Source organism: Cervus canadensis, chromosome 17, assembly GCF_019320065.1.
Source record: "Cervus canadensis isolate Bull #8, Minnesota chromosome 17, ASM1932006v1, whole genome shotgun sequence".
In the NCBI taxonomy this organism is placed as follows: Eukaryota; Metazoa; Chordata; class Mammalia; order Artiodactyla; family Cervidae; genus Cervus; species Cervus canadensis.
In genome coordinates this window covers 7,399,292-7,423,267 of record NC_057402.1, presented here as the reverse complement: position 1 = coordinate 7,423,267, position 23,976 = coordinate 7,399,292, and the positions used below count along the sequence as shown (strand labels likewise).

The 23,976-nt window shown below is 65.2% G+C and overlaps 2 protein-coding genes across 8 annotated transcripts in view; one reads left to right on the top strand and one right to left on the bottom strand.

Moving 5' to 3' along the window:
* The window catches only part of BRF1 (BRF1 RNA polymerase III transcription initiation factor subunit), a 58,761-nt gene extending 47,397 nt beyond the window's left edge, over nucleotides 1–11,364 (top strand). For all 7 annotated transcript variants that reach the window (XM_043489425.1, XM_043489420.1, XM_043489421.1 and 4 more), the window contains 10 exons: nucleotides 268–307; nucleotides 396–488; nucleotides 3,876–4,145; nucleotides 5,182–5,243; nucleotides 5,710–5,791; nucleotides 5,865–5,920; nucleotides 6,247–6,560; nucleotides 7,891–7,942; nucleotides 8,135–8,306; nucleotides 8,416–11,364. In XM_043489425.1, the coding sequence (XP_043345360.1) occupies nucleotides 268–307; nucleotides 396–488; nucleotides 3,876–4,145; nucleotides 5,182–5,243; nucleotides 5,710–5,791; nucleotides 5,865–5,920; nucleotides 6,247–6,560; nucleotides 7,891–7,942; nucleotides 8,135–8,306; nucleotides 8,416–8,453 (1,179 nt within the window). In that variant the 3' untranslated portion in view covers nucleotides 8,454–11,364. The remainder of the gene's footprint in view (nucleotides 1–267; nucleotides 308–395; nucleotides 489–3,875; nucleotides 4,146–5,181; nucleotides 5,244–5,709; nucleotides 5,792–5,864; nucleotides 5,921–6,246; nucleotides 6,561–7,890; nucleotides 7,943–8,134; nucleotides 8,307–8,415) is intronic.
* Nucleotides 11,365–11,827: 463 nt separating this feature from the next.
* Nucleotides 11,828–14,791, bottom strand: LOC122454887 (leucine-rich repeat extensin-like protein 5). The gene is made up of 5 exons (XM_043489574.1): nucleotides 14,293–14,791; nucleotides 14,166–14,190; nucleotides 13,697–14,060; nucleotides 12,882–13,056; nucleotides 11,828–12,381 (listed from the first exon to the last, which is right to left on the bottom strand). Exons 1-5 carry the CDS (start codon nucleotides 14,789–14,791, stop codon nucleotides 11,828–11,830), a joined length of 1,617 nt encoding a protein of 538 aa, XP_043345509.1.
* Nucleotides 14,792–23,976: the final 9,185 nt, after the last annotated feature.

Below are 23,976 nucleotides of genomic sequence, written 5' to 3'. Positions count from 1 at the left end.
CCCGGGGTGGGGGTGGCCGGGGTGGACTGCACCGGGCACCGTCGCTCTTGGGCCCCAGGTCCGCTCATCTGCTCGTGGGGTCTCCCTAGGCTGCCCGAGTGCTCCAGCACAGGTTCTCAGGGGAGCTTCCTTCCTGCAGGGCCCAGCGTCTGTCTGGCCTGAAGCCGCGTCCCACCTGTCGGGGTGGGGCCCTGCCCGGGGCCGAGAGGCCTGCGGGCCCGCGGCCTGGTCCCGCCGCCACTAAACGCTCGTGCCCTTCCTTTGCAGCTTGAACAAGTCCTGTCGAAACAGCTGGAGGACGTGGAAGGTAAACGCCCATCTCCCTGGACAGAGGCTGCAGGGCCTTACAGGGACAGAGTTCATGATCACTTTTTGCTTTTAACTTATTGCTTCAGGTGAGATAACCACCTACCAGGACGCCATTGAAATTGAGCTAGAAAACAGCCGGCCCAAGGCCAAGGGGGCGCTCGCCAGCCTGACGAAGGACGGTGAGTCCAGCCGTGTCCGGAGCCACCCCGCAGTCCGCCTGTGCCCAGCCCCTCCCACTGCTAGCCTCCCGCCCGCCCGGGGCCACCCTGGGCCTCCGTGCCCTCAGGACGCCCCAAGCCACCCTGTCCCCGACGTGAACACAGCGCGCCTCGTGGCACTTCTGACGGTGCTGTCTCTGGCAGTTTCCTGTGTTATCCGTTCGTGTCTTGGGTGGTTCGCCCTTGTTTTCCTGGCTGCGTTACCAGTCTCCCACTGAAGCAGCTCTTGCGCTGACTCATGGGCCCTGCAACCTCTCGGCACTCCGCCAGCGACTTCCGCCCTCAGTTCTGGCCTGCCGCGTCCCTCCCGCGGTGCCGGGGGGCCCACACTTGTCCCGCGTGCTGAGGGGGTGCTTTGATGGCGCTGTCCTTCCTCCGTGCCGCTGTGTTGTGGCCACAGGTCCGCTGGTTGGAGATGCCTGTGGTGCTTGGGGAACAGGCCCCCTGGGCTCCATCCACCAGGGCTGGGCTCCGTGCCTGCCAGGGTGACCCCCATCCACGCTGTCAGCTGTGTGATGCTCCCACAGGCAGAGGTGGTTTCGGCTGAGGCTGGCTTGTTTTCGGTGCCGGGCGTCCCCTGTGAGCCTGCGTGCACGCCTGGCGGTCTCTGCCCTGCCCGCCTGCCTCCCCGCCCACCCTGCCCGTGTTCCCCTCTGGACACAGCGGGGCTCTGCTCTCCGGCCCAGCCTGGACCTCTCTCGCCACAAGGACCCGGCTCCCCTGTGTCTGCTCGCGTGCCTTTTGCGAGGCGCTCCCTGGGCCTCGGGAAGCATGTGTGCTGTCCCCGGGTTTTCTTCATGTGGTCTCTTGAGGTCTCTGTTTCTGGGCCAGCACCTGCTTGCAGCCGCCCAGCCACGGGGCTGGGCTCGCTGCCCCTGCCCGCATGCTCACCCGGTGCTCTGGAGGGACCACTGGTCTGCTCCAGGTCCAGCTTCTCACGGCTCCTCCTGACCGGAGCATCAGGGATGCGTCCTCCACACCCGCCGCTGCTTATGGGACCGTCTCCACGTCCCACCCCACCCTCGCTCCTGGTCCGCCCTCCTTGGTGTGGACTCCTTCCTCTGACCCCCGGCCCCTGAGCGGCCCCGCACTGCTGCGGGACGGCCCGCCTGGGGAAGCTGCCGCTCCAAGGCGAGGAGGAGGAGGCTGGTGCTGGGGGGCGCGGTGAGGAAGGGCCATCCCGCGGGAGGCCACGCTGCGTGTGTGCAGGGCGCCGAGCTCTGGGACCGCTCGGCGGGCCAGTGTCCTCGCTCTGCAGGCCCTCCCGCGGGCTGTTGGTGACACGCGCGCTGATAGCGCGGGCTTCCAGGCGAGGGGCTGCAAGGGCGTGAGGGGGCCGTGCATGGGGTCAGCGGCGTATGTCACAGGCCAGGGGCCGGTGGGTGACCAGGCCAGCCTGCAGCTGCCTCCTGCGGCTGGAAGTCCGTTGTGTCTAGAGTTCTCTGTGAGAGGGGTCATCTCTTCTCCGGCTTTTTCGCTCCGTGCTGTCGCTCTGAGAGGCCCATCCCCTGTCAGTCCTCTGGGGCAGGGGTCCCGAGTGTCCGGTCCCAGGTGGAAGTCCGTCAGTCAGTCAGTTCAGTCGCTCAGTTGTGTCTGACTCTTTGCCGACCCCATGGACCGCAGCACGCCAGGCCTCCCTGTCCATCACCAACTACTCCTGAAGTTCACCCAAACTCATGTCTGTTGAGTCGGTGATGCCATCCAACCATCTCATCCTCTGTCGTCCCCTTCTCCTCCTGCCCTCAATCCTTCCCAGCATCAGGGTCTTTTCAAATGAGTCAGTTCTTTGCAACAGGTAGCCAACAAATTGGAGTTTCAGCTTCAGTATCAGTCCTTCCAATGAATATTCAGGACTGATTTCCTTTAGGATGGACAAGTTGGATCTCCTTGCAGTCCAAAGGACTCTTAAGAGTCTTGTCCAACACCACAGTCCAAAAGCATCAATTCTTCGGCTCTCAGCTTTCTTTATGGTCCAACTCTCACATCCATACGTGACTCCTGGAAAAACCATAGCCTTGACTAGACGGACCTCTATGGGCAAAGTAATGTCTTTGCATTTTAATGTGCTATCTAGGTTGGTCATAGCTTTTCTTCCAAGGAGCAAACGTCTTTTAATTTCATGGCTGCAGTCACCATCTGCAGTGATTTTGGAGCCCCAAAAATAAAATCAGCCACTGTTTCCATTGTTTCTCCATCTATTTGCCATGAGTGATGGGACCAGAAGCCATGATCTTAGTTTTCCGAATGTTGAGTTTTAAGCCAACTTTTTCACTCTCCTCTTTCACTTTCATCAAGAGGCTCTTTAGTTCCTCTTCACTTTCTGCCATAAAGGTGGTGTCATTTGCCTATCTGAGGTTATTGATATTTCTCCCGGCGATCTTGATTCCAGTTTGTGCTTCATCCAGCCCAGCGTTTCTCATGATGTACTGTTCGTATAAGCTGAACAAGCAGGGTGACAATATACAGCCTTGACATACTCCTTCATCTATTTTGAACCAGTCTGTTGTTCCATGTCCAGTTCTAACTGTTGCCTCCTGACCTGCACACAGATTTCTCAGGAGGCAGGTCAGGTGGTCTGATGTTCCCACCTCTTTAAGAATTTTCCACAGTTTGTTGTGATCCACAGTCACAGGACCTGGCTTATGTGCACTCTGGGACTGTTGCATGTAAACCACTGTGAACATTTGTGTCCGTCTTTGCTTCCTTTTCTCGAGGGTAAATGTGGGGGAGTGGCATTGCTGGGTCGGGGAGACGTGGTCGGGTGGTTCAGAAGCTACTTCCCGATGCGGCAGCCACGGGCGTGTGGTGTCCGCCCTTGCACTGTGGCTGTGGATGGGGAGGCACCCGCGGGCTCGCCGTGGCTGCAGGCACCTGTCGTGACAGGGTGACGCACCTGTGCCCGCCCGCGACGCCCCTGCTGGTCTCTGCTCCAAACTTTTGTGCAGCTGTGATGGGGTTGTGTTTTCAGAGTTGCTCACACAATCCAGGGGCAGGTCCTTGTCAAACATGTGATTTGCAGATGAGTCTGCAGCTTGTCTTTTTGTCTTCCTAAACAGTGTCTTTCAAAGTAGAATTCTCATTTTTGATGAAATCTGACTTATCAACGCTGGAGTCAACATTTCTTCCCATCTCCCATCTTTTCTCAGAAACGTTTGTTTGTACTTGCAGCTGTTAGGCTTGTGTCTGATCTGTTCTGAGTTGGCTGTTGCATCGTGCGTGTGTGGTGTGGGCGCGCTGGGGACAGGCCCGCCGTTGGGAACGTGTGCAGCTGTGTGGAAACGCTGTTCCCCGGGTGGGCGCTGCGGCCTCCTGCATGCTCAACAGGGGGCATGTGAAACTGTGTCCTAGGCTCCGTTGAGGACAGCACGTCCAGCTTGTTCGGAGAGGAGGACACCGAGGACGAGGAGCTGGAGGCCGCGGCCAGCCACCTGAACAAAGACTTCTACCAGGAGCTGTTAGGAGGCGGTGTCTCTGGCGGCGCGGAGGCGGCGGGGGGCCCCGCGGAGGGCGGCAGGCCCCCTGCGCTGGAGTCCCTGCTCGGGCCTCTGCCCACGGCGGCCAGCCTGGGCATCTCGGACTCCATCCGGGAATGCATCTCCTCCCCGAACCGCGAGCCCAGTGAGTGCCAGGGGCTGGGGCGGCGGGGGTTTCCCGGCTGGGCCGTGGGAGCTGCTGAGGGGCAGCCTTGTGTGAGGGCAGGTTTGGGAGGGGCTGTGCTGGCAGCCGGGTGCCCGCAGCACTTGGCAGTGTCTTCGCGGCCCTTGGCACTGGCCCGAGCCCACAGCGTGGTTGGCTGTGGCCACCGTCTCCTTCCTGCCCCTCAGCGCAGGAAGCCAAAGCTGCGCGTCACAGGGGGCCACAGGGGCAGACTGGCACCCCCGCCCGTCCCCTGCGTCAGCCGCCTCTCCACTGGACGGACGGGCACTGCTTGCTGGGCTCCGGTGCCCGCGGGGCCCTCCCCACGAGGAAGGCAGGCCCGTCCCCTCGCGTCTCACGCGAGCGTGGCCTCGTCTCCTCCCCGACACCGGGGGCTCGGCCTCTGTGTGAGGAGCCCCTGTGAGCAGGATGCTATTCGATGCCCACGCTGTTCCCTGCAGGCGGATGGGGGCCCTGACGCAGACCAGGCTCCCCTGCTGGGCATGAGCAGGCTTCACCCCCGGGGCTGCTGCGCCAGGGCGCCCGGGTCAGGGCGCTGAGCAGAGGGCTGTCACGGGGCCCGGGGGCAGCAAGAGGCTGTCCTGGCTGCAGCCGAGAGCAAGGCGCCTGGGTCAGGGCACTGAGCAGAGGGCTGTCACGGGGCCCGGGGGCAGCAAGAGGCCGTCCTGGCTGCAGCCGAGAGCAGGGCCCCCGCTGTGGGCAGTGAGGGGGCAGGGTGGCAGCCCAGAGGTCTGGGGGGTCCTCAGCGTGGTCATGGAGGCTCCCTGGGACCCCCTCCCCGGAACGTTGTTGAGAAGCTCCTCCGTAAGGAGCGTGAGGACAGGGTCTCCTCTGGGTCAGAGTTGCTTCCCCCACGAGGCCCTGGGAGCAGCGTGGGGGGAGAGGCTTGGAGCCGCCCTGGCACCGCCTGGGGCCCCGAGCCCCGAGCCAGCCCCTGGTGAGCTGTGCACCTTTCCACGGGGGGCCGAGCCTGAGTCCAGCCTGTGCTTCCCCCCAGAGGATGCCTGTGGGGACGGGGAGCTGGACCTGAGCGGCATCGACGACCTCGAGATCGACCGGGTAGGCGCTGCCTGCACGCGGGGCCTCCCGGGGCGGGGGCCGGGGCTGCGCCCCCTGGGGCTCCCAGGCCTGTGGTGGTGGTGGGCTCTGAGCAGGCTGCCCGGCAATGCCAGTCTGCAGGCAGCGGGAAGCCCTTCCCCTGATTTGTCAGCAGTTGCCTCAGGCCTGTGGCCACTGCCAGTTCTTCAGCTGCTGTTGTGGCCGTCAGCGCAGCTCCTTCTCCGGGACCCTTGAGCCTGCACTCTGGCGGGCCTGGCTCCCGTGGCCTGGGGCCTGCGAGCTGCTTGGGGGGGTGTAGCCCCGGGGCTGGCTCGGGGAGGGCGGGGGACGGCGGGCCGTGAGCCCGGGCTCCACACACGTTCCCTCTCGGGTCAGGGACCCGCTTCCCGACTGGCACGCGCGAAGCGGACAGCCCTGTGGCTGAGCTCCGGGCATGCCCTCTGAGTGACCCTGTGTTCTGCCCTAGTACATCCTGAATGAGGCGGAAGCCCGCGTGAAGGCCGAGCTCTGGATGCGGGAGAACGCTGAGTACCTGCGGGAGCAGAAGGGTGAGTGCCCGCCCAGTGCCCGCCCAGGTGCCTGGGACGCGGGCCTCGCTGACCCGGCTCCTCCGTCTTTCAGAGAAAGAAGCGAGAATCGCGAAGGAGAGGGAGCTGGGCATCTACAAGGAGCACAAGGTGGGTGCCCCCCCACCCAGGGGCTTGAGCGCACACCTCCGGGCTGTGCTGGCAGCCTCTCGCCCGCAGACGGCCGGCCCCGGCCCTGGGTGGTCCCGCTTGAGGCGCAGGACGGCTGGGGGCTGCTCGGTGGGCCATGGGCAGAGGGTAGCGCTGGCCACCCAGGGGCCCGTGTCCCCAGGGAGGGTGAGAGGCCCCAGCCAGCCCTGACGGCGTGAGTCTCCTTCCCAGGAGTTTGGCTGGTGCCCCCCTACGCCCTGACTGTCACCTCGCTGGTTCGTGGCACCAAGGCCCACAGGAAGCGTAATTTCTATGTTTCCCTCAAGCCCAAGAAGTCCTGCAAGCGCCGGGAGCCGATCCAGGCCAGCACGGCCGGGGAGGCCATCGAGAAGATGCTGGAGCAGAAGAAAATCTCCAGCAAGATCAACTACAGCGTGCTGCGGGGCCTGGATAGCGGGGGCGGCCCGCCCGGGGAGGATGGCCCCCCGCCCCGGGAGCATGGCCCCCCGCCCGGGGAGGACACGGCCTCCCAGGGGGAGGCCGCCCGGCCCACAGAGCGGACCAGTGCCCGGAGGCTGTCCCGGCGGAAGACGCCCTCCAGGAGAAGCCGGCCAGACCCCTCAACCAGCGTGGGCAAGAGGTACTGTGCCGGGTGGGCCTGGGGCACAGGCTGGGGTCACTCACCACCCGCATGCCAGAAACCAGTGTCAGTGTCTGGAGCCCCCGCCGCCCTGGTTGGGAGCTGAGTGGGGCTCCAGGCTTGGACGGGGCCCGCGGCATCAGAGTCGGTCCTGACTGAAGAAACGGGGCAGAGGGGGCCAGGCCTGTTGCCCACCCAGGGGCTCTGGAAGCCCCCGCACTGCCCCACCCTGGGAGAGGAGACCACAGCAGGGCCGGCAGGGCTGGGAGAAGCCGGGAGCGCGGCCGCAGAGCCCTCCTCATTGGGGCCGGTGGGCCGCCCTGCGTGGACAGGTCCAGGCAGCTCTGCGCACCCGCCCCTCCGGCTCCCTTTAGGCCCAAGACTGGTCAGCGTGCGCTCCGCCTGGCCCCAGGTGTGCTTGCGGGGCGCTCCCGGGGGGCAGGCGGTGCTGGGCTCTGTGGGGCTGGACCCCCACCCTCCCCCTCCTCCGTCAGTGTCCCTGGTGCTCGCAGGCCCTGCTCAGAGGCCTGGCCGCCCGCGGGGCAGTGTGTGAACGGCTCTGGGGCACGTCGAGAGGAGGGCCCGAGACACAGACCTGTCCCTCTGGCCTTCCTCCTGCACCGCTGATGCGCCCTGCTCGTGGGGCGGCCCTTGGGTGCTAAGGAGCATGATTCTGGCTCCCACCTCTTGGGTTCCGTGACTCCGGGCTGCTCTGCCTGCCCTGGGGTCACTGATGCCGCAGCCCCGCACACCCGTTTCCCAGGAGAACCGTCCTGCGGCAGGGACTGATTCAGCCTGCGCACAGCCGTGCCTTCACCTGCCGCCTCCCCCTCCAGGCTGCCGGCCAGGGCCACAGGGAGCCAGGGCCCCCGTGAGAGCCCTCAGCCCCTGCTGCTGACGGGGCAGGCTGCCCGTGGTCCAGCCAGAGACCCCTGCTGTTGGGTGTCCACCGCTGGAGGCTCTTGCGGGGTCTGTTGTGGGTGTGTCCAGCGCAGTGCAGGCAGGACGACGGCGGCTGCAGCCTGAGGGTCCCAGTCCCCCCCACTGTGCCCTGCGTGGACGTGAGCAGGCCAAGAGGGTGGCCCACCTGTCAGCGACATGCCCAGCCCGCCGGGTCGGGGTGGGTGGAGGGCGGCCAGGCCTGGGTGCAGGAGGCAACTGTGGGATGCTCTGGGGTTGAGGGGCCAGCACTTGAGGCCCCCGGGGACAAGACCAGCGTCCCTGGCCTCCACAACCGGCCCGGTGCGGTCAGAGGCAGGCCTCTCCGGGCCTGTCCTCCTGGGCGGGGGCGTGGCCTGCGCTGAGGCCGCCTCGCTGTGTGCTCTTCCAGGTTGAGGCCGATGGTGTCGACGCAGCCGGCAAAGAAGGTGGTGCTTGGAGAGGTGCGTTGGCGGGGGGCGGGGCTGGGCCAGGCGGGGGGTCCTCGGGGAAGAGGGTGCACGAACGGTGTGCGGAGGGCGCGCCCTCCCAGGCAGCGGGGCCGGGCTCCGGGAGCCAGGGTCCGGCAGCAGGGCGGTCCTGCCCCGGTGGCCCGGAGCATGCCCGTGCCTGCCTAGCCCTAGCCTCGCCTGCAGGCCTCTGTCCCGAGCGCCCGCTCCCTGGAGGCCGAGCGCGTCAGGCCCGCGGCCGTCGTGGTTGAGAGCGGGCCTGTGTCGTACCACGCGGAGGAGGACGCGGAGGAGGAGGACGTGGAGGAGGAGGATGGGGAGCCCTGCGTCAGCGCCCTGCAGATGATGGGCAGCAACGGTGTGTGCGGGCGGGCGCTCGGCAGGGCCACGTCGGTGGGGGCGGGGCCGGCAGGGCGGCGGGGAGCGGCGGGCCTCACCCCTCGTGGTTACTGCCTCGCGCTCTGCAGATTACGGCTGTGACGGGGACGATGACGATGGCTACTGAGGCGACCTCACGTCCGGCACGTCCGCTGGTGGCCCCGCCACCGGCTCCTGAGGGTCCCACGGCCTCAGGTGAGCCCCTGGTGAGCACCGAGACTTGGTGACAAGATGGGCGCCCGCTGCCCGGCGGCCCTCGGGCACAGCTGCCCGCGATCTCGTGGCCTCGCTGTCGGGACCCTGATGTGAGCAACGTGAGGAGCGTATCTGTCTCTCGGCAGAGCTGGGTCTCTTGCCCCAGGAACCCTTGCCGGTGGCTCTGCTGCGTCCTGTGGAGAGAAACTGCGGCCCAGGGAGTCCCAGCCGCGTGTCCAGGCTTGTGGAGGCGTCGGGGTCCGGACCCTGCTCTGCCCCGGGGGCCGGGAGCCTGCGCCCCTCGCCACCTCACTGCGTCTGAGAAGCACTTTGTGTCCAGCTGACGCCCAGCCAGGCCCTCCCCGCTGTGCCCGGGCCTGGGCGCCCCGCAGACGTGCACCAAGCAGCCCACAGCCCGCCCGGCCCCGTGGGGCGGCCAGCACCACTCAGCAGATGTGGGCGCAGCTGTCTGGGCGCCTCCTGCCTGAGCTGCACCTGGGTCCCCGTCCTCAGAGGCGTGACCGGCAGAGGCCCTCTGCTTGGCGGCACTCGGAACCTCCTGGGCCAGCCTCACTGCTGGAAGGCCCAGAGCACTTGCCCTGGCCTTGGGCATGGCTGCGTGGGGGACGCCCACAAGGGGTCCACAGAGGCTTCCGCTCCTCCAGGCCAGCTTCGGCCACCCACCCCTCACGGTGGCAGAGCCACAGCAACCTGCCCCCGGGGGCTCAGCCCCCACCCCAGGTGGGCAGGCCCCGTGGTGTCCACCCCAGAGGGCATCACGGCTCACGGGATTTCAAGGCCCTCGCTGTGCCCCTCGGCCGGGACCCCAGGGCACCGGGCAGGCTGGAATGGAAGGTTGGCTGGTGAAACAGGAAGATGGTTGCTTGAGCTGAAACCTGCTGAGTGTGTGGTCTGCAGCCCTGTCCGGCTCCCTGGAGGAGCGAGGTTGGGGGGGTGCGGGGTCTCCAGGCTCCACAGGTGCCCGGTTGTCAGCTGGGGAACCCGTGACTGCCCACCCTCACATGAAGGCCCTGGGCCCCGGCAGAGGCTCTTAGAGGGGCCTCGTGGACGGGGGGCCCTGCCCCGCACGGGGAGCAGGTGCTGTGCTGGACCGGAGCCTGGGAGCCTCCGGGGGCGGGGGGCTGGCGGCCGCGGGGGTGGCCGGGCCGCGCCTGCCATGTTCTAGACACAGAGGTCTGGCTGGATGCTTCCCCGGGAGGTAGACGGGGCCGTCCTGCAGGGCTTCCTTCACAAAGGAGGGGCTGATGGCCGGCCTGCAGAGGTGAGGCTGCTGAGCCAGGGGCGGGGGAGCGGGCCGAGCACGTCCGGGGAGGAGAAAGCGTGGGGCAGCCGCCGGGCGAGGCACAGGGTGCGGAGGCCCCGTCCCCAGCTGCGCCCACTCAGGTTGAGGTCAGCAGGGTCCTCCGTGGGGCCTCGCCCGAGCAGGGCGTGCGACTGGCCACCAGGGCCCACATGGCCCCGGGTGCGGCTGGGGGAGGCGGCCTGCGTGCACGGCGCCCAGGGCGGCCCGTCCCCGCCGTGTGCCCTGCCCCTCCTCCAGCAGGAGGCCAGGGCTCCCCAGGCCCCCTGCCTGCCCCTCCTGAGGGTGTCCTGCTCTCCCCATCAGTCTTGCTTTCCCAGCTCGTCCCCCAGCAGCCTGGGGGGCGGAGGAGGGCCGGCCGGGAGAGGACTGCACGGCCTGCACACCCACAGGTGCACACGCGTGCACGGACACGCCGGTGCCGCTCACGCCGCTCCACCCGTGGCCCTGGGGCCACCGTCAGGGTGCCAGGTCCCGGGCTCTGACGAGACCCAGGCCCACCCCCAGCGGGGCTGAGCTCTGGGGCCCAAGGCCTGATGGTGCCTCGGGCACCCTCACAGGGCCCCCGTGACAGGGCCACCCGCCGCCCACAGAGGACAGTGCCTGCTGGCACCTGGTCCACGCCGCGCTCCGTGACCTCGCGCCCTTCCCGCCCCTCTGGGCCACAGAGTCAAGACCACGGGCGCCATTCCCGGCGGGACTGTGTGGGCCACGGCGTCGTGCCACTTGCTGCCTCAGGCCCCCCAAGAAGGGGGGCAGGCCCGAGACACCCCCGGTGCCCGCAGGTGGCAGGGAGCCCCCTCCCGAGCCGGCCTGTCCAGGCCCCGGCCTGCATACCTGCCCCCTCCCAGCGGCTCCCCACGCCCTCCTGGCTCCCACGGTTGTGTCCAGGTGGGTCAGGTCTCCAGATGGACAGCAGAGTTGGTGGCCGCCTGTTGCCACCACGGCCTCTGCATGCGCTGGGGGGTCACTCTGAGGGAGGGGCGGCTTCAGGGGGGCCCCTGAGAACCAGGGTCCCTAATACCCCTCTGCTAGAGCCCAGCCTGAGCGCCCACTGTGCCCTGCCAACTGGCAGCCACACAAATGCTGCTCCCACAGCCCAGCCCTGGGCGAGGTGCAGGCCAGCCCCCCGTCTTGCTGCCCCGGACCGATGCCCTCCTCCCATCCAGCTCTTGCCCTCCCCAAGCCCCTTTGCTGTCTCCACACCCCGGTCCTCCATCCATTTCTCAGCAGGCTGGAGCGCTGGCCAAGTGAGGCTGCAAGTCTGGGACCGGGAGGGGGCTCCTGTCCCCCCTGGGCTGAGGGGGCCCCGGGAGGGCGAGGACGTTCAGGCCTGGGGTCACCAGGGGGTGGATTCGCCCACGCTGCCTTGAGGGGCCCAGCCCCACGGCCACCTCTGCCCGGCCACCCTCAGGCTGCCAGGCAAGTGCCCAGCTTCCGCCTCCCAGGCCCCAGGTGGGGTCCAGCACAGCCCCTGGGGACACTGCTCCCGGCACAATAAAGGCTGCCTTTGAAGCCGCGAGCCCCGTTCAGGGTCTTTGTTCTCTGATGCACCATCCAGTCGCTGGTAGGCCAGGACGGCTCTGCCCCCGGGATTCCCGCTCTGTGGCACCCCCACCGGCGTGGGTGCCCCAGGCTCACCCACACGCCCACCCTGTTCTGGGCTGAGGACCCCCTTGCCCGGCAAGACCGTGGGGATCAGTGTGGACAGAAAGCAGCACCTGCCCGGCCGTGGGCCCGCGTGTCACCCCAGGCTCCACCGCCGGGGCTCCGGCCACCCCTCGTCTCAGCCTCAGGGCCCAGTGGACCCCCTGAGTCCAGACCCTCAGCCCAGCCGCCTGCGCCTCCAGGGAGCCCCTGCCGCTGCCGCACTGCAGGGCCGGCCCCGGGCAGCAGGGGGCGCCCCAGGACCAGCCGGGCCGGCGGGGACGCTGGGCTCCTGGGTGGCTGCTGCCCATCCGTCCCGTGGTGGGTGGCTGCCCGCCTCACTGCCTTGGGTTCTGGGCCCCTGCCCAGGGGTCCTCCCCACAATCTCCTGGTTCCCCGTGGCCACATCCACAGGACAGCCGGCCCTCTGCATGTGCACACTGGCCCCCTGGGGGCCCCAACAGGCCATTACCTCCTGGGGGTGGGGGCTTCCAAGTCGGGGTCGCTCGCGGGCAGGCAGCAGCTGCCCCGGCTGGTTGGCGCCTCCCCGCGCCGTCCTGGCCTACGTGCCTGGAGGGCCGACCGGTCCCTGGGGAGGCCTGGGCCCCAGCCAGGCTGGCAAGGGGTGGGGTCCAAGGGATGGGTTCCAAGGCTGCGGGCCTCAGGCCCTTCCCAGGGGCTGTGGGCGGCGGCAGAGGCAAGGCGCTCTGGCCTTCCTGCTGCGAGAGGAGCGTGGCTCGGGAAGCCACCACACAATGGTCCACATGGGTCCCGGGAGGGCAGGGGCCAGAATGGTGGGCCCGGCCGCCACTACCACCTTGGCCCCGGCGAGGCCAGTGGAAGGCCGCGGTGCGGCAGGTGCCAGGCAGGCTGCCACACCTCACAGGGGCACCTGCAGAGGCCGCGCAGACTCAGCTGAGCCCCAGAGGCCTGGCTGGCTGGAGGCAGCGCCGCCCTGCCAGACAGCGTGGGGACCGTCCTTTCCTTGGCGAGGAAGGCCCTTCACCCCATGCAGACTGAGTAATCGCTTCCCCCACCCGGAGGTCATAGTGAATAAAGACATTGTCTGCCAGGTGCCCGCCTTGGTGGGGCCTGGGAAAGTGCCCATGCAGGGCTCGGCAGGGGCCTGACTGCTGTGGGCCCTGCCACCAGCCTCAGCAGCTGTGGAGCTGAGCCGGCAGCTGGGGGGACGCTCCCAGGGTGGGAGGTCTTGGGTCAGTTGGGGCCACACCAGCAGGACCTGAAGGCAGGGGGCAGGGACCCCGGACAGATCTCCCAGGGGTCTTGCACTTCTGGCTTTCCCTCCCCACAAGCCCCTGCCAGGTGTTCCTTCCAGCCACATGCAGGGCTCTGGAAAACAGTCCCCGTTCATCAGTTCATGGGTTTACTTACTCAGCAGACCTTGCCGAAGCTCTGAGGGTCTGTGGTTGGCCGTGAGGACAGGGACAACTCCCGGGGCAACGGCCCCCATGCTGCGGGCAAATGTGGCAGCAGGGGTGGGCATGAACAGAGCCACTGTGCGGGACAGAGGCGAGGGGGCCGTGGGGGGACGGGGCTCCGGGCAGGGCTGAGCGGGAGGGCCCTGCGGTTGTCACCGGGGAGCAGGCGGAAGGGCCTGCAGTGATGGAGAGGCGGCTTGAGGGCTGGGCGCCAAGCTCACCAGCCTGTGATGGCACTCCACCCCTCCCCCCAGTTAGTGGACCCCAGCTGGGCCCTGGGCAAAGACAGACTTTCCCAGCGATGGTCACTGACCCAGCCTGGGAATGTGAATCTTGGGGGTGGGGGGTGGCGTGGTGGTCATGGGCCAGGCCACAGGGTGCAAAGGAGCATTGTGCACACGTGGGCACACCCTGAGCAGAGCCCACTTCTAGCCCCACAGGCATGGCAAGTGGCAGGGGGGTCTGCTTGGCCAGCCTGCAGGCAGCCCTACAGGGTGGGCCTGAGTGGGACAGCTGGTGTGTGCCACGAGGACCCTCTTGTAGGGTGTGTGTGCGTGTGCACACGTGCACGCGTGGGGGTTGGTGCCACAGGACCTGGCTCCAGGGAGGGGTCTGCACTTGTTTGGGAAGGGCCCACCCCAACAGCTGGTAGTTCTTTTAGCATTTACATCTGGCCCAGTGGGTGCCTGCGAGTTCAGACCAAGATGGGCCTCCCAGTGCCCTCTCTGCCCCATCCCACCCCCAACTTCAGTTCCCGTCCTGACCCACACGGGTGTCCCCAGGCGCACTGGGCAAGGGGTGCACTGGGGTGAGGGAGGAGGGGTCTCCCCGTGAGCAGCAGAGTCTGGGTTCCCCCGTGCGGTCTGGGGGCTCAGGAAAGGTCAGAGACAAGTTCTGTGGAGTGGAGGCATCCCCTGAGAGGCCCCAGGATGGGAGAGGTGTAGGGGTCGGTCCAGAAGACTTCCTGGAGGAGGAGGGGTCCACACTGAGACCAGAAGAGGGAGGAGCTGGACAGGCCATGATGGGGCCCAGACGAGGAAGGTGGGCCGCCAGCCTGGGGTCGGGTGACTGCACCGGGAGGGGTGGCGAGCGCTCGGGGTCCCCAGAGGGGGTGGTGTCGGTGCTCCTAGGGCTTGGGGGGCAGCGGGGCCCGTGGGGGGAGCAAGCCACAGAGGGTCTTGTGCTCACAGCAGGAGCTTGTGCTCAGCCCCGTGGCCCTGCAGCCCTGGCTGCCCACCTTAACTGGCTACGGGCACTGGCAACTGGGGGGCACAAAGAGGTGGGGGCACCTCAGCCCTTCTGGTTGTGGATGGGGGAGGGAGGGACGAACTAAAAGATGGGGAGATGCCGGTGGGTGGCCCTGCCAGCCAGATGTGGGCTGGGCTGAGGGCAGGAGTAGGGGGGCGTGGGCCCGGGTGTCTCCAGGGCAGGCTCTCGATGAGTCACTGATGAGCTGGTGTCCCGGCGCCGCGGGTGCAGGCTGCGCGGGCCGCAGGAAGCGGCGTGGGCTGATAAAGGGCGGGAGTCAGAAGCCGCCGGGCCTCCCACTTCCTGCATTTGGAGCAGCAGGCTTGGTGCTGGGCAGAGGCTGGGCGGGCAGCTGCTCACGCAGGCCGGGGGTCTGTGGCCCAGCCTGGATGGCTCCCGGAACACCATGTGACCCGTGAGAACCTGGCCATGCTTGCGGAGACCGCGGTGGGGCATCGAGGTGGGCACTGGGTCCCACGTGGCCTCTGGCCGGAGGGCGGCCACAGTTCTGAGGCTTCGGATCAAAGGGTGGAGTGGAGAAGGTAGGCAGGTCAGGACACAGCCAGGGCCAGCACAGGGTGGAGGACAACACAGCAGGTAGCCCAGGGTTGGCATGAGTCCACGAGAGGGTCTGGCTGTGTCCACCTGAAGGTCAGGTGTGTCTACCTGCCCAGTGACCACAGTTACCTCGGTTAGTCAGGAGATGGGGTGCTCACAGCACGTGAGCTTCTTGGGCTAGAGGAGTTGGCAGGGGTCATCTGGCTCCTTGGAGGGCATGACCCCAGGCCACTGAGTGGCAGTCTGGGCAGCCTCACTGAAGCACCTGGAGCTACGTGGGCTGACTTATAGCACCACCCCCAGTGACTGCAGCCCCAGCACTCCGCCATGCGACTCTGCCCACGGCCACAAACTGCTGGCGCACCACCACCCCCATCACCATCTCTCCCCACCCAGCCCCAGCCCTAGAACCTTGGCAGTCACCATGCAAACGCTCCAACGGTCACCTTATCCACAGCCACTGCCACCATCATGGCTGGACAGACAGAACAGGGCTGCTGTAGGCCTGAGCTCCCCAGACCCCTGCCCTGCCTGGGGCATGCGAGGCCCGGAAGTGAGCTGTGTCATCCCACCGGGAAGAAAGAGCCGGTCTTGTTCTCCCAGACCTCTAGGTCTTGCCCCTCTCAGTCCTGTCCTCCCTGCAGGTTCCAGGCGATGCCTTCCTGGACGCGGACACCCCCTGCCACATTCAGAGCCTCCCAGACCAGGGGTGATAACCTGGGTCACCTGGGCCCTGCAGAACCAGCTCAGGGCTGACTCCTGACCTCAGCCCCACTGCTCTCTCTTGGAGCTGGCTCTCGGCGCTGAGCCTCTGTACACAGAGCTGACCGTGTTCACCACGTGTCCGGGAGCCTCGAGAGGACTGCCCCAGGCAGGCATGAGGATCAGGCTGCCTGCTCCACTCTCGGAGCACAGCGAGCCGCGCGTGACCCTCGCAGAGAGCTAGGGCCGCCCTCCCCGACTTTTCCAGTAGGCGCAGGAAACGCAGGAGGCGCTAACTTCCTCCGCTTTCCGAGGGAACACTTCCCCAAGCGCGGCTTCTGCAGCCCTCGACAGGTCCAGTCGGCGTGCGTGCTGGGGCGGGGACAGGTGGAGGAGGAGCTTGCTGGGGGCGTGCCTGCCCCGGGTTGGCTCATCATTGGCCTCCCGTCCGCGGGGCGGGGCCGGGCGGGGGAGGAGCCTGCGGGGGCGGGGCCGCCCAGGGTTGACTCCCGTTGGTCGCCCGTTCGCGGGGCGGGGCCAGGTGGGGGAGGAGCCTGCTGGGGGCGGGGCGCCGGTTGGCTCCCCATTGGCCGCCCGTCTGCGGGCCGGGGCCGCGCCGGCCGCGAGACCCCACCTGAGGTCCAGGAGCCCGTGGAGTCCGCGGAGTGGTCTTATCAGCGCGGGCAGCTGGTGGCCTGTCCGTGCGCGAGCGCCCCGGCCCAATTCAATGGCCATTGTCCGCCGGCTCCTTTGTTCAGGAGGCGGCCACTTCCTGCGGGGCTGGGCTGGGGCGGGAGGCAGGAAACGCTCCGAGCTGAGGCCCAGACGCCGAGGCCGCCCTGGGCCCTGGGCCGGGGGCTCCGAGCCAGACCAGGGGCAAGGCTGGTCTCGGCTCAGCCCTTTCCTCTGGGTCTCCATGTGCCCGTCTGCAGGGTGAACGGACGAGCCAGAACAGTCACTCCCGGGAAAGGCTGATGGGGGCTGGGCTCATGAAATCAGATCCCATGGAGCTGCGGGAAGGGCGGGGAAGGAGGAGGACGACCCTTGGGCAGAGGGGTGCCCCTTGCAGGCCTGTGCTCCTCCTCTGATCCTTGTCAGGGGTGACAGGCTCCACGAGGTTAAGAACAGCAGCAGGCAGAGCTCAAGTCCCAGAGGGTGGAACTCAGCTTCCACTGCCTCAGCAGGAGGAGCAGCCCACTGGGGCTCCAGGCTGGGCAGGACTGTGGCCTGGAGGAGGAAGAGGGAGACGGGGCTCCCGGTACTTCCCCACCTGGGCCAGACCTGTTGCTCCTGCACTGGGTTCCGCCAAGCAGTCCTGCCCATCCTGGACAGGCGGTCCACTTGGGGCCACGGCAGGCCTCCTCATCCGTCCCCGCTCACCAGGCCCCGGCCTCAGTCACATGCTCACCCACAGCTGAGAGTGGGGTCTGCAGGAGGTGATGGTAGACACAGCTCCCCTGTCCTTACCCAACCTCTGCCCCCTTCCCACCACACAGGACGGACCTCTCTGGGCCGGCCCTGGCCTGCCTCCCCTCCCTAGAGCCCTGGAACTGCAGTGCCTTCCTCTGAGTATTCCCCTCACCCCACACTCACTGTGTTACACCCTGCAAAGCCCTCCCCGACTCAGTCCAACTCAACCAGAAAAAATCATCATGGCTATCACTATGGTTATTTCCAATGGTGGGATTTAACATGAGCAGTTGGTCCCAGAAGTCTTAGGAGTGCTGGACGCCACTGCCTGAGGCCCGAGGAGCCCCGGGGAGAGTTTTCACCCAGACTCCACCATGGGTGCATCTCCGTGGTGCTGGGCCTCTGCAGCCTCAACCCGCTCTGAGTTCAGCTGTAACGCACCAGGGCGGTACCAGTGCTTCACAAGGGGCAGTGAGCTCGTGCAAACGGCTGGGGCACCCGTCAGAGCAAGAGGGGGACCGTGCCACCTGGACGTCACAAGGTCCAGGAGAGGGGGTGACGACCTGAACTTGATCCCATCTGAAAGACCAAGTGGGGCGCTGATATGGAAGAGATTTGGGGGGAACACCTGTGAAGAATTGGGAGGGCGAGGAGTGGGGGCCAGACCCCGTGCAGGGTGCCTGCCCCAGGGAAGGCAGGGGCAGCAGGGCAGTGGGCAGGAGGGGCCTTCCCACCCTTGCGGTGCGCCACTGCTCCCTCAGAGGCCAGCAGGAGCGCTGGGGGTGGGGGAGCAGTGGGGCTGCTTGTCCACCAGCCTTGAGGCTGGATGTCCTGTTGTCCAGTCGCTCAGTTGTGTCTGACTCTGTGTGGCCCCTGGATGGCAGCACGCCGGGCTTCCCTGTCCTTCACCATCTCCCAGAGTTGGCTCAAACTCATGTCCATTGAGTCAGTGATGCCATCCAACCATCTCATCCTCTGTCGTCCCCTTCTCCTCCTGCCTTCAGTCTTTCCCGGCATCAGGGTCTTTTCCAATGAGTCACTTCTTCGAGTCAGGTGCAAAAGAATTGAAGCCTCACCATCAGTCCTTCCAATGAGTATTCAGGGTTGACTTCCTTTAGGATGGACTGGTTTGATCTCCTTGCAAGTCCAAGAGTCTTCTCCAACAGCACAGTTTGAAAGCATCAATTCTTCAGCACTTCGTTATGGTCCAACTCTCACACCCACACAGGACTACTGGAAAAACCATAGCTTTGACTGTATGGACCTTTGTTGGCAAAATGATGCCTCTGCTTTTTAACACACTGTCTAGGTTTGTCATAGCCTTTCTTCCTAGGAGCAAGCATCCTTCAATTTCATGGCTGTAGTCACCATCTGCAGTGATTTCGCAGGCCGAGAAAATAAAGTCTGTCACTGTTTCCATTGTTTCCCCATCTATTTGCCATGAAGTGATGGGACTGGATGCCATGGTCTTAGTTTTTTTGCAATTTAAGTATTCTCTCCTTGAGAACGTCACGAGCAGTATGAAAAGGCAGGGTATCCTAGGGAAGCCTCATCTCAGCCCTGAGGCCCTGCCCTGCAATGCTGTCTGAAGCACCTGCAGAGAAGGGCCCTGTGTTCCCAGGGCAAGGCAGTGGATCCCACCACCTCTGTGCTCTGGGCCCTGAATGGGGGGGGGGGTGAGGTGTAAGCTCCAAGGAGAGGTGTGGCCGTGGTGGGCTTTAGGTGTGGGAGTGGCCGAAGCCGCAGAAGAAGGCAGGAGGGTGGTCAGCCAGGGCTTCCCCCAGGAGAGACCAAGAGGCCAGTGACCACAGGGTGGCCCCCCTGGGCTGGGGTGTGGTGGGCGGCTCGTAGCTCACTTGAGTCCCTATGTCCAGGGACAGAGAAAGATTGAAACACGGAGGTCGGGACAGCCTGCCAGGCTGTGTGCCCTGGAGGGTGTGTCAGCACTGGAACTACTGGGCATGAGGGCCGGCCGGTGGCCTGTCCTCAGGGAAGAGGTGGGTGGAGATGGCGTCCTCAGCTCATGGCCCAAGAACCCCGCGGTGTGAGCCTGGGCCTGGCACTCCGTCCTGGCCACAGGCGCCCTGCTCCGGATCAAACCCCCTCTTCCCAGGCCCTGTCCACAAACCTACTCTGGGAAAGGGAAGGGAAAGACCCCAGGGGTGCCCTCAGGATCCTGCCCGCCCGCCTCAGCAGGTCAGTGGTCCCCTGGGCTCTGTGTCTGACCAGGACAGAGGTACTGGGGCCTTCAGCCCGTGGCGGCCCTCATGGGCCATAAGCACTCAGCATCGCCATATCCAGGGGTGCCTCCAAGCCGCCCCCCTCCTCACTCAGAACGTGGAAGGAGGCCCAGTCTCAGCTGCTGCTACGCCTCCCTGTAACCTCTGCCCTCCACCCACGGCAGTGCCCACGGCCTGCCCTCACCGTGGCAACCCATCTGCTCTGCCCTGGACTCTCTGTCCCCTGAGAAGCTGTCTTCATGGCCCACTCTGTCCAAGGTGCCCTCCTCCAGGAAGGCCCCCATGCCCCTCCCAGCCCTGCTGCTGCCAGCCCCTCTGCATGTAAGCAAGCTGCTAGGGTTGGAGCTGAGGCTTGGGAGGAGGGCAGGGGCCTGGAGGACGGGGGTCCAGCCGACTTGGCGAGGAGCTCCTCTTTGTGGGAGGTCCCTGTGTGAACCACTCTCTGGCATAGCACAAATGCAGGAAATCGCCATTCTATCAAGCTCTATTTTCTCCCACGGAGGGAAAGTCTGTCACACGAAGGGCATTGTTCCCGGGCTCGTGCCTTCCGGGCAGACCCGGCTGCAGTGGGGCGCGCGCGTTCCTGGGGCTCCTGGCTGCGCTGTTTCCCTTCGAGACCCCGGGGCGCCTGGGGGTTGGGAACGCCGGGCCTCATCCCGCCCCCGGCCCAGGGCGAATCCTGCAAGTCCAAGCCTGTGCACATCCAGGAGCTGGCGCTGAGGGGGATCAGAGTGAGGTCAGAGCCGGGGGCCCGCACACATGCCCCCCACCCCCCATGAGGCCCCAGCCCTCCCCTCGCCCCTGCAGCCCTCCAGATCCGCCCAGGGACTCTGGCCCGTGGGCCAGGTGCTGTCCCGCTGCCTCCGCTCCGTCCGACCCTGCCCTTGCAGGCCACTCTGTCCTGGGAGATCCCACATGGGTTGGGGGCCAGGAAGCCACCTCGGCCATGCCAGGGAGAGGGGGCAGGCCACCCTCAGGGACCCCCGCCCGGCCAGGCAGTCCACCTCCTCCCCAGGCCCACGGGGTCCCCCTGAGAGAAATGAGCCTGAGTGGTAAGGGGCGCTGTGTCACCCGCCCCCAGCTCAGCCGTCCTTGAGGACGACAGCTGCCCGTGAGCTGCCGCGGGCGCTCTGAGCGACCCCAGAAAGGGCGGAGGACAGCAGGCACCCCCTTCTCAGAGCCTGGGAGGCTCCAGGGAGGGGCTGGGCACCTGGAGGTGCAGGGGTGGGGCTGCTGCAGCAGGAGACACAGACCCCAGATCCGACCTGGACCGGTGGGCGGCAGGCAGGGCCGGGGCTGGACGGCGTGGAGAGGGGACTGGGGGCTTAGGGTGGGTCGGGGCGAGCAGGAGGGCTGGGCTGCAGGCCAAGGTGCCAGGGCCTGAGCACGTCTCCCCCAGCTCCACGAGTCCACGGCGGAGCCTGGGCACCCAGGCCAGGCAGGGCAGGAGGGACAAGGCCAGAGGGAGGGAAGGGGCTCCGAGCCTGAGCAGGAGCAGGGTCAGGGCGAGAGTGCAGAGGCCTCTGGGGAGGCCGCCGGTCCTCCCATCCTCTGATGGGGAGATACTGGTGGGTGGGGGCGCGCTGCCTAGGAGGAGAACGAGATGGAGGTGGGTGCCCCTGGAGCCCCACGCCCCCAACCCTGACCCTCCCTGACCCCTCTGGCTCTGCCCATGTCCAGGCCTGAGCTCCACGCCTGCTTTGAAACCCGCAGCCTGACTCCCGGGCTTCCCGCGGCCCGCCAGCCCCCACTGCCCCTGCCGGAGGAACCCCCTCATCAGGAACCCCCTGACCAGCAGCCTGACCTCTGGACCCCCGGGCTGCCCATCACCTGCTCTGGGAAAGGCTGAGCCCTGGAGGAAGCCGACGTCCACCCATCCACCTGCCCAGACTGCTGGACGCCGCCCGGGGCATCCCCCAGGCGGGGGCCACCAGGAAGCCCCTCACCAGCCCACGGGGACTCCGGGCCCCGGTCCCGTGGGACCGTGCGCAGCCACCCTCTCCTCCCACCCCAGTCGTGGCAGACAACCCTGCCCCCACCTCTTAGAGGGAAAGACGAGGCAGTGGCCAGCAGGAGCCCCCCGAGTCCTGCCAGGGGCCCAGCAGGCTGCACCCCACCTGGGATCCTGCCCTGGCTCCCGTGTCCACACGGTATTCCCAGAACCTGCCAGTGTGGAACCTCACACGGCAAAGACATGGTTAAGTGGAGGGCCCTGGGGGGTGTCCTGGGCTACAGAGGCGGCCGGGGTCATCACGAGGGGGCCAGGGTTGTGTAGAGGGAGCCGGGGTCGTCTTGAGGGGAAGCCGGCGGGTCCGAGTCCAGACGGGAACAGGCCTGCTGTGTCACTGGCTGTGAAGAAGGTGGAGGTGCCGGCCAGGAGCCAAGAGAGCAGCGGCTTCTAGAAGCTCGCTGAGGCCAGCGTCCGCTCTCCCTGGAGCCCAGGAGGCAGCCTGCCCTCCCCTCGCCTCAGCGCAGGGAGGCCTGCCTTCACGGCTCGGCATAACCAGTCCCTGCCGTCTTAGGCCGCCAAGGTTGCGGCGGTCTGTCCCAGCGGCCCTGGGGCACGGACACTGCAGAGTGTGTGTGCGCGCGTGTGCACGTGCGTGCGCGCGCGTGTATGTGTGTGTGTACATGTGTCTGCGTGCGCGTGTGGGGGGGTCTCCACGTCCACTCAGCCCACACTCACTGCAGTGTGTGTGTGTGTGCGTGCATGTGTGTGCGTGCGCTTGTGGGGGGGTCTCCATGTCCGCTGACCCCATGCTCACCGCGGTGTGTGTGTGTGTGTGTGCGCGTGTGTGTGGGTCTCCACGTCCACTCTTAGCACAGCTAGGCCAGGTCTCTGAGGCCCCCAGACCCGAAGGGGGCTTTCGGGCGGGCTCCCGGGGTGTGGCCCGCATCCCCTGGCCTTCACCCTGCTCCGTCCTCCACTCCCTCCTCCTCCCGCACTCGCTCCCACGGGGCCCAAGGCCACTCCGCTCTGGACAGCGGCCGAGGCCCCTCGCACTGGTCTCCCGCCCTCCCCAGCAGGCGGCTATGGCAATCCCCCGACGCTCCTGCCTAAACCCCTCCCAGGCTCCTGGTGCTGCTGAGGGGCCCAGCCCAGCCCAGCAGGCTCCCCTGGGAGCCACGGCACCCCCTCCTTCTGCTCCTCCAGGTCCCTGTGGATGGCGCCTCGTCACCTGGGCCCCTCAGTCCAGCCCCCTGCTGCCCTTGGTGTTCGCGTCCCAGTGTACCCCGAGCCCTAGTTCCCAGCTGCCTGAGCCCAGCAGGCCCCCAGAAGCACGTCTCCAGTCTCACTCCAGACCCCTCTCCTGCCCCCAGGGCCCCAGTAGCCTGCGGGGACCTGGTCTGGTCCCACCACCAGAGGCCAGGGAGTTCCAGCCAGCGTGGAATGCCCCTGAACAGTCTCACTGATGTGTTTTTCTTTTTTTTTAAATAAATTATTGTAGCTGCGCGGGCTCTTAGTGTGGCATGCGGGCTCCCTAGTTGTGCACGTGGGGTCTTAGTTCCCTGACCAGGGATCGAACCCACACCCGCTGAGCTGGAAGGCAGACCCTTAACCACTAGACCACCAGGGAAGCCCCTGATGTATTCTTCCTTTTTTAAGAAAACGGAACTGAAAGTCACACCACGTTAACTGTCTCTCCTCTGCACTTCACTGGCATTTAGCACATTGGCAATGTTGTCTCCCTAGTTCCAGAACATTCTGTCACCCAGAAAGCACACTGTCCCTGTTCTCTGCTCCCCCAGTCCCGGCAACCCCAATCTACTTTCTGTCTCCATGCGTTTACCTATTCTGGACATTTCATATCACACGGGACCTTCTGTCTGCCTTTTCACTCAGCAGAACGTCTTCAAGGCTGTTCCGTGTGATAGCACGTGTCAGAATTTCATTCCTTTTTTAAAATTTTTATTGGTGTATAGCTGATTTACAATGTTGTGCTAATTTCAGGTGTATGGAAAAGTGACTCAGTTCTATGTGTACATACATCCACTCTTTTTTAGATTCTTTTCCCATAGAGGCCATGGTAGAGTATTGAGTAGAGTCCTCCGTCCTATATATTAGGTTCTTACCAGTTATCTATTTCACATATAACAGTGTGTGTGTCAGTCCCAATCTCCCAAGTTATCCCTTCCCCCTTCCTCACCTGATAACCATGTCTGTTTTCTACATTTGTAGATAACTGTATTTGTACCAAATTTCAGAGTCCACATATAAGTGATATCATATGGTATTTGTCTTTCTCTGTCTGGCTTACTTCACTTAGTATGATGATCACTAGGCCTACATTGCTGCAATTGACAATATTTTGTTCTTTTTTATGGCTGAGTAATAGTCCATCAAGAAACACCTGGAGTAACAGGCAAATTTGGCCTTGGAGTACAAAATGAAGCAGGGCAAAGGCTAATAGAGTTTTGCCAAGAGAACGCACTGGTCATAGCAAACACCCTCTTCCAACAACACAAGAGAAGACTCTATACATGGACATCGCCAGATGGTCAATACCAAAATCAGATAATTATATTCTTCACAGCCAAAGATGGAGAAGCTCTATACAGTCAGCAAAAACAAGACTGGGAGCTGACTGTGGCTCAGACCATGAACTCCTTATCACCAAATTCAGACTTAAATTGAAGAAAGTAGGGAAAACCACTAGACCATCAGGTATGACCTAAATCAAATCCCTTACGATTATATAGTGGAAGTGAGAAATAGATTCAAGGGATTAAATCTGACAGAGAGCCTGAAGAACTATGGACGGAGATTCGTGACCTTGTACAGGAGGCAGCGATCAAGACCACACCCAAGGAAAAGAAATGCAAAAAGGCAAAATGGTTGTCTGAGGAGGCCTTACAAATAGCTATGAATAGAAGAGAAGCAAAAGGCAA

Bases quoted from the DNA above. Each gene is read 5' to 3' on its own strand.
- LOC122454887 (XM_043489574.1), bottom strand. From the start codon at position 14,791: ATGCCAACCCTGGGCTACCTGCTGTGTTGTCCTCCACCCTGTGCTGGC. The intron at 14,191-14,292 runs GCAGGGCCACCC...TGTGCCCCCCAG, and splicing joins GCCCAGCCCACATCTGGCTG to TTGCCAGTGCCCGTAGCCAG. The intron at 13,057-13,696 runs GTGGGTCAGGAC...CCTCCCGCTCAG, and splicing joins GTGCGCCTGGGGACACCCGT to CCCTGCCCGGAGCCCCGTCC.